A 15,636-nucleotide genomic window follows, 5' to 3' on the forward strand; every position below is an offset into this window, starting at 1 on the left:
ACTTCTGCTGTTCAGCATAGCTGAATGTCACAGAAAAAAGTGTTATGATGAGGCCAGAACATGCCACGTCTTAGCGCTTTTTTAGTGTTAGGAGGGGCAGGACAATAAACTCAACATGTGGGGTGAAGAGACTTGGCATTAGCTCAATATCCTGTGATTCTGGGCTTTCAGTAACTTTCAGCCATGCTGAACTGAGGATGTGCTGATAGACAACATCCCTTTGGCCAGTAGTGTTTTAGTTTGTTGGAGTCAGCAGAGGGTTTTTTGAGTAGTGGACTGACTTCAGCGCATTTCCAGATGTTGGAAAATGTTTTGCTGGTGATAGAAGTGATGAGTAGGGGGTAGTGAGTTCCTGGCCTATCCTTTGGTTTCCGAGGATGAAGATGTGGTGCATGACTGGGTCTGTGGGAGCTCTCGAGTTGCTGGATTTCATGGTGGAGTTGGTGTTCTGACTGGAAAGGATGTTCCAGGTGGTCAGCCTGTGGTTTCTATCAAGGAAGTCTAAAGGTGTGGGTTGGGGTATGAGGTTTCTGTATATGGTAGCGATCTTGTTGTGGAAGAAGTGGGCAAGGTTTTCGTACAGCTCCTATGGGGGTGTGATGTTGTTTTTGCTGGCAGCCGGGTTGAAGAATTTCTTAATGATGTTGAAAAGTTCCTTGCTATTGTGGGTACTGGTTTTAATGCATGCAGCAAGGGCTGTCTTCCTTCTTGCCTTCAGCAAGTGGTTGGAGAGGTTGAGGGACGTCTTGAAGACTGCCTTGTCAGAGGTGTCCTTGCTGGTGCATCATCTCCTCTCCAACAATTTTCTGTCTCTTTTTGCTGTTCTGAGTTCTTGGGTGTATCCTTTTTGGCGAATTTACTCTGGATGTTGCTCTTGATGGGGACAATGCTCTCTGCACAATTAGCAATCCAGGAGTTGAAGTTTTTGAGTCCATGTTTGAGCTTGGTGGTAGTAGTAGGGTTGGAGGTGTTGAGGGTGTTCGCCCAGCTGGTCTCTGAGATTTTGTTCCACCTCCAGTGTGGGGCTTTAATCACCTTGGGGGTGGCGGTGCAGGGGTGGGGATGCTGAAGTGGACGATAGAGTGATCGGTCCATTTGAGTTCTGTGACATGGCTGTATTTGATGTGGTTCCTAGAGAAGAAAATTGGGTCCACTGTGTGTCCTGTTGAGTGTGTTGGGTCATGGATGAACTGAGTCAGTCTGAGGCTACTCATACTGCAGAGTAGGTGTGAGGTGTTTTTATCGCTGAGGTTGTCTATGTGGAAATTTAGGTCGCTGGGGAAGATGTAGTCCTTGGAGTCTGAGGCTAGGGGTGCAATGAAGTCTGCAATGGTGTTGCAGAACCTGGAGTGCGAGCCTGTTGGTCAGTATGCAAGGGTGCCTCTGATGGTTGTCTTGTTGTCTGTGTGGAGCATGAAGTTGAGATGTTCCATGGGGTGGTGGGGTTTTCGGTGGTGGTGGTATACTGTATGGTCTCTTTGTGTGTAGTGTATGTACCTCCTCCCTGCTTGTTGGTTGGTGCCATCTTGGTGAGTGATTTAATATCCGTTGGGGATCGCCGTGGCAATCACTGGGGAGGATGTGGAGTTGAGACAGGTCTCAGTGAGAAAGATGATGTCCGGTGCAAGTGTGGTGATGACGTCCAATAATTCAGTAAAATGCTTGCATAGTAAGAGAGTGTTGAGAAGAGCACAGACGAGTTAGTGTTTTTGTTCCGGTAATGTATATGGTGTGTTTGGGTGGGGCTGGTCGGTGGGCTGGTGTGTGTTTGTTGCAGCATTCGAGGGCGAGGCTTCAGAGCCCAGCAATTGTGTATTTTTGGGAGGTGGGGGGTTTAGGGGTTGTGGTGCTGAATGTGGTTCTGGCGCGGATGGGCTAGTCTTTGGAATGCACAAGCTGTGTGGTCATGGTGCGGCCTGCATTAAGTAGGTCCTGGGTAGGTGGGTGGGACTTCTGTTGGCAGGAAGAATGTTGAGTGGGAAAACCCGGGCAGCTGCGGTGTATTTGGATCAGTCTTGGACAAACATGAACTGGAGGCCACAGGTAAGTGGCAAGCTAGGTGTTCAGGTGCCTACTGATGTGGTCACGCTGTGGCCTGCATTAAGTAGGTCCTGGGGTAGGAAGGGCTTTTGTTAGCGAAGAACATTGAGTGGCAAAAGCCAGTCGGGAAAATCCCGGGAGAAAACCCAGGGAACTGATTTGTCACTGCATCAGTCTAGAACAAGCAGGAACTGGAGGCCACAGGCAAGTGGCAAGCTAGGTTTCCAGGTGCCTACTGTGCACACAAAGTCCAGGGCCTGTGTTTGAAATGCACTGCCACCTTGACTTGGCATTTAAAACCACTTGCCAAGTCTTAAACTCCCCTTGTATTACACAGGTCACCCCTAAAATAGGCCCTAAGTGACCATATGGACAGGGTGCTGTCTACCTAAAGGCAGGACATGCACATTTACGTTTTACATGTCTTGGCAGTGACAAACAGTACATTTGTTTATCACTGCTGTGAGACCTACTCCTCCCATGGGCTAGCATTGGGGATTCCTTAAAACACCTTATAAGCTGTAATTCCTGTTCAGAAAAGAGTAGTTACATCATATTTCATATCTCTGGAATGATGGTGATAAAGTCTCTCTAGTGGTAAAGATGGATTTTACATTACCATTTCAGAAATGTCACTTGTAAAAACTGGATATTTCTCTGATCTTAACTTTACTCTTTTTGCCTGCAGACATTCTCTAATACACGTCTGTTCAGATTGACAGCTACACTGTGTTCTTGGTAAACAACCTTTACAACACAACTTTTACATTGCAGAGCCTTTACAACGCAACCATTACAACGCAAACTATTACACCGCATTGCTCTGGGGGCGCTCTAGGATAGGGAATAGGTTAATTTACTATCCAATAACCTTCCCTAGTGTCCACGGGGACTGGAGTTGGAATAGTAAATTAAACTATTCACTATCCAGCACCCCAAAGCACTATGCGTTGTAATGGACTGCGTTGTAATACTTGCGTTGTAGAGGCATGCGATGTAAAAGCATGCGTTGTAATATACATCCTGTGTTCTTCCCTCTCGACAGCCACAACACAGGAATGCCTGGGTGTGATAGAGGACTCATCTTCATTCATTTGCATTCTTATAGCCTTCTTGGGCAGGAAGAGGGAGAGGTGGCTCACACTTACATCTGAATAGACTGTGTCCTATCCTCACACAAAGGGGTGAGTACCCCCGCCAGATAACCTGGCAGACAGGATTGGGTTGAAAGGGGTCCTTGTGCACTTCAGCAAACTCATTTGAAGTCACCCCCTACATCAAAGACATATTTGGGTATAAGTACCAGGGCTCTGGCCCTAGCACATCTGCACACTACCGGACCTGGGAAGTATTCTGCTTGAGTAGAGACTGCTGTGCTCTAAGGGTTGCCACTTTGCTGTGTCTGACTGTTCTGAGGAACTGCTTCTCTGCCTTGCCGAGCTGCCCTGCTGCCTGCTGATCTCTGCCCTGCTGAGGACAAGGACTGGACCCAACTCACTCGAATCCAGAGTGACTCCAAGGGCTTTCTGGCTTGCCTACTGTTTTTTTTATGAAATCTCAGGGGCACAAAAGACCTCCTGGAATCCAGCTGGTGTTGCTGGACTCTGCCATCTGTAAGTCCTACTCTTGTCTGAGGTGCCCCCGTCCGCCCTAAGCCTCAGAAGTGGATTCTGCAGCTGATTTATGAAAACAACGCCTTGTCTGCATGAGAATTTCCACAGCATCGCCCTTTGCCGATACAGAGGCTGCTTGATGACATCGGATACACAGCCTGCATCGCTTTATGATGACGCTCTGCACAGCTCGATGACAACGCATTACATTCACTTCATCGGAGCTTGACGGCGATGCAGGACCCCCTTTTGTGCGGCTTGACAATGATGTAGACTCTTGACATCAACAAAAGCTCCATACAAGATATTTCTTCAGCTGGACCTGTTGGAGTCCTGCATACTGGCCTGCAATCCATCGCGGTCGGCCTGAACTTTGATTTGTATTGGTCTCGAAGTAACCTTTTGACTGTTAGTGACTTCTATGAGCTGTTTTCACATTTAAACTTTAAAATTCATATCTCAACTTCTACGTGTTGGACTTTTTTCATTCTGGTCTTGTTTTAATCAGATACATATTCTCTATTTTCTTTAATTTGTGTGGAGTCTTTTTGTGGAGTTTTCATTGAGTTACTGTAATTTAAGTGTTGCACAAATGCTTTACGCATTGCCTCTTAAGTTAAGACTGACTGCTGTGTGCCAAGCTACTAGAGCGTGAGCACAGGTTAATTTAGGGTGTGTATCTGACTTACTCCGATTAGAATTGTGGTCCGTACTTGGACAAGGTGCATGCCTCTGCCAGCTAGAGACCTAGGGCCCGATGTAGGTAAAACGCATTTACCGATTTTAAAATACCGATCCGTACCGATTCGGTATTTCAAAATCGGAAAATGATATGTAGGAAATAATCATCGGAAAAATACCGAATCGGTAGCATTCGGTATCGAGAGTCGATACGTACCGATTCGCCAACTACCGATTCGGTATAGGCCGGGTCGGACAAGTCCGAATCGGAAAAAAAAAAATGCGGAACCAACCGAATCGGTAAACGCCGAATCGGAATAATAAATACGCCCCATGGGCCGAAAGGCCAATAGGAAGGCATTATACATTCCGAATCGGTATTTACCGAACACATTCGGAAATTACCGAATCAGAAAATACCGATTCGGAGAATGCCGTTTTGCCGAGCTGGTTGAGTGACACTGAAGACATCAGCCAATGAGCTGTAAGCACCCTCCCCCACAGGGTGTGGCAACCCAGGCAGGTGCAACTCATCAGAACTTTCTGGAAAGCTGCATGAGCTGAGCAGACACAGAGAGAGCAGCATTGTGAGCAGGATCCCTGAGAGACATGGACACCAGCACAGAGAGCCAGAAGGCAGGGCGGAAGCGCAATCCTAAATTCAGCACCATGGAGCTACAAACTTTGGTGGAGGAGGTGGTGAGGGTGCACACCCAGCTATATGGCAGGCAGTCCCTGACTGTCCCGGAGAGCACCAAGAGGAGGCTGTGGCTCGACATCGGGGAGAAAGTCAATGCAGTTGGTGTCACCCACAGGAGCCTAGACGACCTCAAGAAGAGGTTTTATGACATCCGTGGCGTGACCAAGCGCAAACTGGCCGACCTGCACAAGCAGGCTGGACTCACTGGAGGAGGAACAAACCGTGCGCCACCCCTCACTCAGCTGGAGGAACTAGTGGCGACGACCATCGAGAGGGCCAGTGTCGTGGGCATTGGGGACCTGGATAGCTCATCCCGAGCTACAGCTACAGGTAAGAAGCATGCGCAACTTGACACACCATACCAGACACCTCCCCTACAGACCCAATGCACAGCCAAACCCCAGGCCAGTACAGCTAGCAACAGACATGAGCAATGCATCGTGCTAAATGTACTCAGCAAAAGTTACCAATAATGCCACAGCAGAAGCATGAGATAAATAACTGTAATACAGCATCAACGTGTTTGTAATGAGATGTGCAATGCTTTAATAGTTGTGACTGGAACACATTAGCACCCACTTGACAAATGCTTCTTTGTACCTAGGGGCACCATCAGGCGGGGGAGCAGCATCAGCTCCAGCACCAGCTCCAGCACCAACAGCCAGTGCGGCAGTGGCAAGCAACAGTGCAGCAGCACAGGAGGAGGAGGACAACAGCTGTGCCCTGGCAAATGAGGAGGACACAGGACATTCCCTCACAACTCCACACTCCCCCCGACTGTCTCAGTCTCAGTCGCCCTCATTGGTATTCTCCCCGGACAACACACCACCACAGAGCCACCCTGCACCTGCCACTTCCCCGGCCCGGAGGAGAATAGTGGCTCCATTAGTCATCATGGAGGGGGCAGCGGGTCAGGCTCCTGCACAAGACCCCGTGACACCAGCGACACCAGAGCACACACAGCAGGGCAGCAGAATTCCACGTAGGCCACGTGCTACCAGCAGCCCAATACCAGCACCGGGAGGCAGCGTCTTCGCAGGGCTGGAGACCAGCATGGTCACAATACAGAGGATGCAGGCGAAATCCATCCTGGCCTGCCATCGCCAGTTGCGCCTGCACAACCTGCAGATGGGTGAGATGACACAGGGCTTCAAGACCTTCGTTGACAGCAACAAGGACATAGCAACATCAATTGGCCGAATGACCACTGCCATCACCCAGCTCTGCACCAGGTTGGATGACCATGAGCTGAGTCGTCGCAGGGATGCAAGAGTCACGAACAGGTCACTCACCCGCCTTGCGGCTGCGACTGCCCAGTCATGCCAACGTGGGGCAAACATGGAGGCCAGCCTCACACAGAACATGTCCGAGGTCACTAGGGGCATGGGCCGTATAACAACAGCCATGGAGACACTACTCATCTCCAACACCGCAGTGAATCCCGTCCTGGGCGAGGCTGGGGACAGCAGCAGCCGCAGCAGCCCGGCCAGCGCTGCGTCAGAGCCGCGCCGGAGCACCAGGCGCTCAGCTGAGGCTGCAGGGCATTCTGAAGGGGGTGAGGTTCATCCCAGTGGGCCTGCTAAGCGCAGCAAAAAATAGGACTGCCACTGCGGGTGAGGCAACCCGGACATTGGACATTCCTACCCCTTGTTGTTTAACTTTTCTTTTGTTGCACATCAGTGCAGTAACGTTGATGCAACATTATTAAATTTAATTTCTGAACACATACATTGACCTGTTTGTGCATCTGTACTCACTCAGAAATAGTTGTCTGTGATCTCCTGACGCCTGTATCTGCCGTCAGATGGTGCAGAGACTCCAGCAGGTAGTGGTAGTGGGACAGCATTGTCATCGTCGGGGTCCTCGTAGTCGGATAACTCTACCTCAGTGCCTTTCCTGACTGCAAGGTTGTGCAACATTGCACAGACAGCAATAATCTTGCAGCAGGTGATGGGGGTATATTGCCTTGCACCTCCGCTCTTGTGCAGACATCTGAACCTGCTCTTCCAGATGCCAAAGGTCCTTTCCACTACGTTCCTCGTGCTTTTGTGTGCACGGTTGTACCTCCTTTGGCTGGGTGTTGAGGGGTTGAGGTAAGGTGTGAGAATGAACGAGCGTAGGGCATATGCACTGTCGCCTGGAAGGAGAAGGGGTAACATTACTCACATGCATACATGTATTTCACACTGCAATTTTGGTAATGGGGGTCTGACACTGTGTCTTACCTAGGAGGTATCCTTCGCCAAATTCCCCTGCCATCAGCCGTGCATAAATCCCGCTACTCTGGAAGATATAGGAGTCATGGGTACTCCCCGGAAACTTTGCAACCAGGTCAGTGATCACACACTTGGCATTGCATATCACTTGCACATTTATGGTGTGCCGTGACTTCCGATTGCGGTATACGTATTCGGTGTCAGCAGGGGGGCAAATCGGTATGTGTGTGCCATCTATGCAGCCAATGATGTGGGGGAATCTTGCCATCTGATAGAATTCAGCTTTTGTCTGTGCCAGTTCTGCATGGGTGGAAGGGAAGGAAATGTAGTGGGCCATCCTCTGGATCATGGCATCAAGGAACTTGTGGAAGAACCTTGACAGGCTGCTCTGGGTCACCCCTCCTGCCACAGCAACTACACTTTGATAGCTGCCAGACGCCAGAAGATGTAGGCAGCATAGCACCTGCACCTGCACAGGGATTGCATGTGCCCTTGGGGTGGGGTGCTGCAACAGGGGTTGGAGGTCCCTGATGAGGTCTCTGATGGTGTCTGCCTCCAGCCTGTACCTCTGTAGGATCTCTGGATCTGTCAGCATGCACAGGGTCACCCTCTGCCTGTACACCTGCTCCTGTCTCAGCCATTCCCTCTCACCTTCCTGCTGTAGCCGTAGCCGTCTAGCTATGACATAGAAAGCTGCCATGTTGCAAGTAGAACTGCATTTTGGGTCATTATTTATAGGTTGCACCTGGTTACCACCTGATTCCAATCCATGGTAATTTCCGAGTCAGAAATACCGATTTTTGAGCAAAATCGGTATTTCTGTGCTTACCTACATCTCAATCTTAGGGTTTTCGCATGGAATCGGATTTTCACCGAATCGGAATATATACCAATTCGGCGATTTTACCGATTCGGAAAGTCACCGAGTCGGTCGGATTCCGAATCGGGAAAAAGTAGTAATCGGAAAAAATCTCCGTATCGGTAGATTACCTATTCGGAGATTTTTTCCGATTCCTACATTTTTCCGATTCGGAATCCGACCGACTCGGTGACTTTCCGAATCGGTAAAATCGCCGATTTCGCAGGATTTCGGCCTCCTACATCCCGTTGTCTGTATTCCGATCGGTAACGGCCGAAAATACCGATTTTCGGCCGTTACCGACCGACCTACATCGGGCCCCTAATTTCTAACACTCACTATCCAAACAAGTCATTCACCCTGAGTTTAGCAATACATCCTTCTGGAGGGCCATCGCTTAGGAGACCTGAGGTTATATATGTTATGAGTGCCCTCACCCCTCCATTAACATTCCTTCAACGAATAATTAAGACTAGAGTTCAATTTATGGTATTATCCCTTCAACTCTTACCAAATTGACGCATTGCACTTCTGCATGGATACATGCAAGAGAACCCATTTTATCATCTGTCTCAATGTTATTTAGGTCACTGTTCATGTTGTAAGATAGCCATTACGCCCAACAAACTGGAAGTCTCCTTTCTTCAGTGAGTCACGAAGTTGAACATAAGTGCATGAGTACTGCCCTCTAAGACAGAAAAGGCAGATAGCGCAGAGAGCTGCATTCTTTAGTTTCTACTTTTTTCTGATCTGGGGTGTGTTCTTGCGCTTGTCTCTTGTTTATTATAATTTGTGGCGCCCTACACTCCAGGCTGTTTAACTTCAAGAGTTGAACACTGGTGCAAGTGGAAAAGGCAGATGGGTGTGAGTAAAATGGTTGTTGTAGGTGCAAGGATGATCAACTCTCCAGGCAAAATAAAAAAATGCCCACTTAATAGCTCCGCAAACCCTTACAAAAGGTATGTTTCACTTCCTTTGCATTTATTTGTACAGACCATAGGTGGCACCTTATTTTCCGATTTATTTCCCTGTACAGAAGTGCCGGGTCTGTGTTGAGAGGACTGTGCTACATTAAGAATCTAAAAAGTGTTGTAGGGTCACAAAGAATGGACTGCAGACGTGGTGAGAAAAGTGAAAATTGCAAAACATTTGAAGGGATTGGAGAATGGTCAGCCAAATTCTGGAGATGGCATACGTAAAGAAATTATTGAGTAACGACAGGGAGGGCTTAGCAACTGTGATGAAGATTGGATAAAAGGATGAAAATCATGCTCGTTCACAGGAGGGAGAGAGAGAATTAGATGTACAAAAAGAAAGGACTGATGAGATAGTACAGCAGAGTGTAGAACTGAATAACTGAGGAAAGACAACAAGCCGATTTAAGCAGGCAGAAATAGTATATAATCAGAAAATTGGGAGCATCAAAGGTGTATAGAGGTCAATGTAATAAGAATGATAACTCATAAACTTCCATTTTGGTCCCACAAATAGAACACTCCATTCCTCAAGGCCAGTGGTCTGAATGTAAGTTTGTGTCGCAGTCTGCGCGGGTCAGCCTATGTTGATGCGCACATTCTAATTGAGATGTATGGCGTGCATGTGTTTTCTGCTCTATTTCCAGCATTATCTGGCTATGGCATCACTAAAGATCGATTCAGTATATTTGTCTTTAGATAAGAATCATCAAGTTAAATGTATCCTTATGGGATTTTTTTTCAGATGCCGGGAAGCCAAGGACAATTGCCGTCTAATAAAATCATGCATAGAGTTGTCACTCATCCTGCACTTAAGGAGATATTGAAAGAATTTCAGATGGTCAGATTTCTCTAAAAGGGCTCTCGTGGTGGTGTGGAGAGTGCAACATGTTTATGATAAGAGGGGACTTGGCTAAGCAAAAGTATTCACACACAAGAAGCAAACTTGACATTGAATAGCTAATCTCAGAGACAGTTTCTGTGAGCTAAAACCCACAAGGGCAGTCAGGTCGTCATGGCGGCTTTAAATTTCGGAATTAAAGGATCAAAAGATCAGGCGGCCTGAACAACAAATCATTAGCCTCTTTCTAGACCTTTTTGATGATAGAGCAGACTGTTCATTGTGATGAGCAGAATTAATTTGCTAATGATGATGGTTTTGAACCATAGGAGACCAAGTCATGGAAGATGAAGGTTGTATTGTGGACCATGGAGAATGATTTCAATTTCTCTAGGTTGGAAAAGGAACAACAGCCAATGAATTGAACAAAAGACCACAGAAGATGTGGTCAAAGTTCTTCAAGTGAACAGCTTATATGCAGCAGCTTTTGGACCTGAGTTTATGGCATTGTCAATTTAAAGGGAAAAAAACAAGATATGCAGTATTACTGAAATCCAAGCATGAGGAGGCAAAGTCATTCATCACCATCAAGTGGTGCAGAAAGAAAAGAAGGGAGAGATGATGCTTTAGACTCTGGCATTCTAAAAACAAGACTTGTCTAGGACTGTCTCAAGATTCAAGGGACAAGTTGGACTTCGTTATGATACCCAAACACTCAAGGAGGCTGCGGGAACCAAAGAGCGGTCGGGAGAATCCAGCCTGCCCTCTTTTGCATTGGCATAAACTATTGTTTTAAAGTGACTACTGTTGTCTCACAGTCAGGGAAGCACCTTGGAAATAGCTGGCAGATAACGTCAAAAAAACATCATCCCAAGGTAGCAACGTCATTGGTGCAAAAAGCTGTTTCTTGCAAAGCAAGGAAACTGTGTCACTGTCTGACATGTGACTGCCTCTGGATAACTCAGGCCCAAATGTCTAGCATCTGTATCAGCCTGTTGGTCAAAGCCTTCCAGTGCTTGCAATAGGCCAGACTGGCTCTGCATTATTTCATTACATCATTTCGCTTTATAATCAAGGGTTGCATTTCCAGTTAGTTAGTAGTTTCTGTGATGATGCAAATGAATATGTGACTTGAGGGGGAAGTGGAGTAGAAATCTCTGCAAACTGTTGTAGGTAGACATGAATACATTAATTTCTTTCACCAAAAACAGACCGCAATTGGGAAATGGTTAAAATAGGAAAACATTTTGAATATTTGTAGTAAGCTTACATGATCATGGCACACCCATACTGACAATACAGCGACCAGCTAATTTGCTATTTCTTCTCAAATAAAGCCCGAAATGTGGATTTCATTTGATTTTTATTTAAAGATAGCATAACAAAAAGTAATTTACTCATTGCCACAAACAATAAATTATGCTGCACATCCACAGTCATGGGAAATGCTCTTTTTTACACAATTTGCAGGCAGAGTACTTCAATGCTGCATTTTCACCCTCTTTGTCATCCATACTAACAATGCTGATGTCAACTTTGGTTTCAAAATGTTCCCAATCGTTTTGAAATATGTTTTTGACTACAACGCATTGCTTTGTGCAGAAACAGACACAAATGTCATGTTATTTTTAAATTGCCTACACAGTGCCGCAAATCATATGAGGTGTTTGAATCAAAAAGATGCCAACAAATCCTAACACGTACGAATATATTTAAGAAAATGCACATTAGAATGCTTGGGCATGTCCAGATGATATTCCTATATGAATGTGTCTCTGAAAGGATCAAGGATCCCAAAGAGAAGCAAGCTAGGGAAACTGGAGTGCTTTCAATATGAAGGAGGGGCTTTCTAAAACATCAAACACGTTGCATTAAATGAACAGTTTCTTCAACTCTATATATTGGTTTGCCAAAGCTCCTCTCTGTATCACTTCTACAACAAGTGTCAATATCACGGTTACACTAACAGAATTGTAGCATAAAGAGGTCCATGCTTATCTGCTTCCAATGATTCATACACATGCCCCAATATAGCAAATGCCCCAGTAATTCTTAGCAGCATTTTTAGATTTTCAGGAAATGCATTGTGGGTCACTACTAATTTCAAACTGAAGATAAAAATCATATGATAGCAAAATATATGTGTGTCCTTCGCCATTTTGTGTGACTTATTGGGATTTGAGACTCAACTATGCCACAAGAGATTGCGCTGTTAATAAGATTTGATGATGCATTTCCAGCACTTATAAACCGCTCCCTTCAAATGTGATAGCACCTTCACCAAAAAACCCCGCACTTAGATCTCCTATACAATAACTACACTGATCATGCTGTAATGTGGAGTTTTTCTGGAAAGGAAAGAGGGAACCTAAGTATTTCAACTTCTAAACGTAACAATGCTACTGTAGTGGCATTGTCTTCTACCTAGTCCCTATTTCTTTCTTTCTGTCCCATGTTTTGTTATACCACTGTGTTGCACTTCTGGTCAAGTCCTCTACATTATCACACATACACTATTTTTCACATTCGGCTAAGATGCGCAGCAAATCTATTAGCTGTTTACTAATGATAAATATCTTTTTCATTTTCAGCTTGTATAAAAGTTGTCAAATCGTTCGAAAGTAGATTTCTTCGTGCATTTTAAATGTGCATGTCAAAACAAAATAACTTGGCTTCAAATGGATTACTGATCTGTTTTCTAGAAAGACTAGGCATCATTAACCAAAAGGTAATACAAATTACACTGGAAAACATAATTGGTCATGTCAGAAGTCTTGGTACATTAGAGGTTGAGATCTTCTTTAGATGTTTGTGAATAAAGGCAAGCATAAAATAGGCATGCAACCAAATTAACAAATCAAAATACATTGCCATATAGCTTATCCTTGCTAGTACATATTACAACGCAAATACATGCAAGTACATGCAAATACAGTACTAGGGGATATAGCAATTGTAATTCACCAATCTAGAGAAAGCAAAGTTTAATATGCATGAGAAAAAAAGGAAATCCTAATCTATATGCTTATTTCCTATCAAGGAACACATTATACAATCCATATTATTTATTAAGAATACTTTATCTGATTCCAGATTAAATCAAATATGAACTAAAGTGATATTTTAATTACAATATAACAGTAAAATCCACCACTTGGCTAGAATATTCATATATTTTACCTTGTTTTAAGATTTAGTGGCTGAGGGGCTCCGTCGTATACTGATAGCACGTCAAAGTCCTCCTCTAGAGCGAATGACTGGAAGACTAATTGTATTCGATTCTGCTCTTCAGCATTCAATGTCCATGTGCAGTTAGCGTAGTTTGGGTATCCGTATGGAAATCCTGGGCTCTCTACAGTTCCATTTGGACCTTGTAAACTAAAGCTGCAGTTCTGGCCTGAAAGAGACACGAAACATGTTCAATTAACGTTAGACATTTCAAAGTAAAATTGTTATGTTGCTAATATGCCAACAAAATCTGTGAGCCTCTCATAATCTAAAGGCTTTGATTCCTACAACTATTTTTTAAATGTAGTTTGAAGCATCACCTACCACATTCACAATGATAAGAAAATTGAAGGTGGACAATATTCTATTTGTCAAAAGCAGAAATCACAGCAACAAGTCACAGTAAAAAAAAGTCATTACAGCTTTGATATGCTTATGCCAACTACAGCGAGGTACCAAATCAAATATCCACAATACTATAATAATCCTATTAAACACATAATTTGGATGATATAATCAACCTAAATTTATAGTGAGCACCACTATTGCATACTGGTTAAGGAAGAATTATTAAATCAGTTTGCACCAGCATCATAAGAACATTTCACAGCAAAATCTCCCTAAATTCCTGTTATTATAGCAAGATTTATTAAAGCAAGGGCATCAAACATACGGCAGCACATGCATCCGTGATTCATGTTGCAAGTGTGCCTGCATTGCGCGGATGCTTGTTTTTATGCAGGGACACCTTCCTGCACAAAAACAATCATTGATGGCGTTTTCCTCTTTCTATGCATGCTACAGACTGCAGCACACACAGAAAGAAGAAAAACTAGGAGAAATAACAGCATTCCCTTGCTACGCCACCCCTACACCTCCGGCGTAGGATTCTGACACATTCCCAGCTGTGCAAAACTTTGTAAATCTGGGAATGTGTCAGGTTCCATGGATGTTGCATGCAACACCCACAGCAAAACCCATGGAATCCCTCTTTCACTCAGAGTAATGTGTGAAAGGGGCTCATATTTACAAGGCCATGAAAAGTCACGCAGGGTGGCTTTACGTGGCCTTGTTAATATGGAAAGGCATACTGCGCTGTTTATTACACTGATTTCTCCTGCTCTTCAGTAACAGTCACGTCCAATTGGATTTTCCATTGTTATCAGGCATCTCGATTTCCTACATACACAAGTTCTATTCTTCAGTTACCTTCACTATAGTGAAAGCTTCCTTCACAGGGGTAATACTTGTCGCCCACAACCATTTTCTTGCTAAATCACTGAACAGTCAGCAGGTATTTTTTTATTCTTTTATTTCTTCAACCCGACATTTGATTGCTGACTTCCTTAATCTTGCTACAAGTTTGTCAACTGATTTGTGTTGTTTTTTTGGGGCTGCATATAAAATGTCTGTTTGGCCACAGCAACATTGATTAATGTGGAAAATCTTATTTCAAGTCTGCCCTGTGCCTCCTCGTGCACATCACAAACAATAATTCTTTGATCAACCATAGAATGTGGCAAATATTTAAAAATGTGCTGGCCCTCTTTCCTAAAAAGCACTAAAAATAAGGAGTTTTATTGAATTTAAGCCATTCAAGGCTTCAATACAGTTTTCAAAAATGTTGATCCATGTAATACGTGTAATACCGTGTAATAAAACCAGGTGGAACAATTATATATTGTTGGGATTCCATAGTGAAATGATGACAGGTAGAAGTAAAACAACGTTTGTCAAAAAAGCTAACTAGTTCGGAGAGAATACCCTCAAAATTGGATTGAATTTCCTTTAGGCACAATGGTGCCTAGAGCAACACAAAAACAGCTGTAATAAATTGTTTAAAAAAAGGTATGCAAGAATTAATCCAGATACTTGTGTGGCTGCCACTGTGTTCTGTGGGTGTAATGAGGTGAAGGAAATTACTGTGGTTATATTTTGAAAGGTGTGCCGACCACCATTAAGCATCAAATACAATCTGTACCAGAACATTGGTTCTTATTATATTACTGGTTTGCCAGACTATTTCTTTAGCTGGCTACAACGTGTTTTACTCATTTCTTGCCAGCAAAGAATGTCATGTAGTCTATTACAATTAACGGAGATTCTCCCCAACCTCCTAACATGGCGGTCACCTTGAACTACATTTACGTAGTTTCTATAGTAGTTTGGGCACACTCCAAGCAGGTGCATTAAACTATTAGATGGGCGCTATGCTAGGATGTATCAGTGTACTTCCAAAAGGCAGTCGGGCACACCCCAAGATATTAGTGGAACATAAATGCATTCCAATCCAGGCCGTGTAGTGTTGGACTCTCTGTTACGAATGACTGTTCGTCTCTGGAAAGCAGCGACAGCAACACCTCTTCACTAGGAGGTACAGTGTAACAGGATGAGTAGGAGCCAGCTAAAGTGGAGGATCAAGCAAACACTTAGGAGTCTACCTTCAGGACCTGCACAGAGTGTGCAAATTGCATCACTAAGATG

General features: G+C 44.6%; 1 protein-coding gene across 1 annotated transcript in view; it reads right to left on the reverse strand.

The window, feature by feature from the left end:
• LOC144824021 (CUB and sushi domain-containing protein 2-like) overlaps positions 1 to 13,850 on the reverse strand; it is a 506,835-nt gene extending 492,985 nt beyond the window's left edge. Inside the window, exons 1-2 of the mRNA XM_078683054.1 lie at positions 13,826 to 13,850; positions 13,105 to 13,321 (exon numbers count right to left, since the gene is read on the reverse strand). Coding sequence (XP_078539180.1) covers positions 13,105 to 13,321; positions 13,826 to 13,850 — 242 coding nt within the window. The remainder of the gene's footprint in view (positions 1 to 13,104; positions 13,322 to 13,825) is intronic.
• Positions 13,851 to 15,636: the final 1,786 nt, after the last annotated feature.

This window comes from Lissotriton helveticus, chromosome 3_1 (genome assembly GCF_964261635.1).
Source record: "Lissotriton helveticus chromosome 3_1, aLisHel1.1, whole genome shotgun sequence".
Classification (NCBI taxonomy): Eukaryota; Metazoa; Chordata; class Amphibia; order Caudata; family Salamandridae; genus Lissotriton; species Lissotriton helveticus.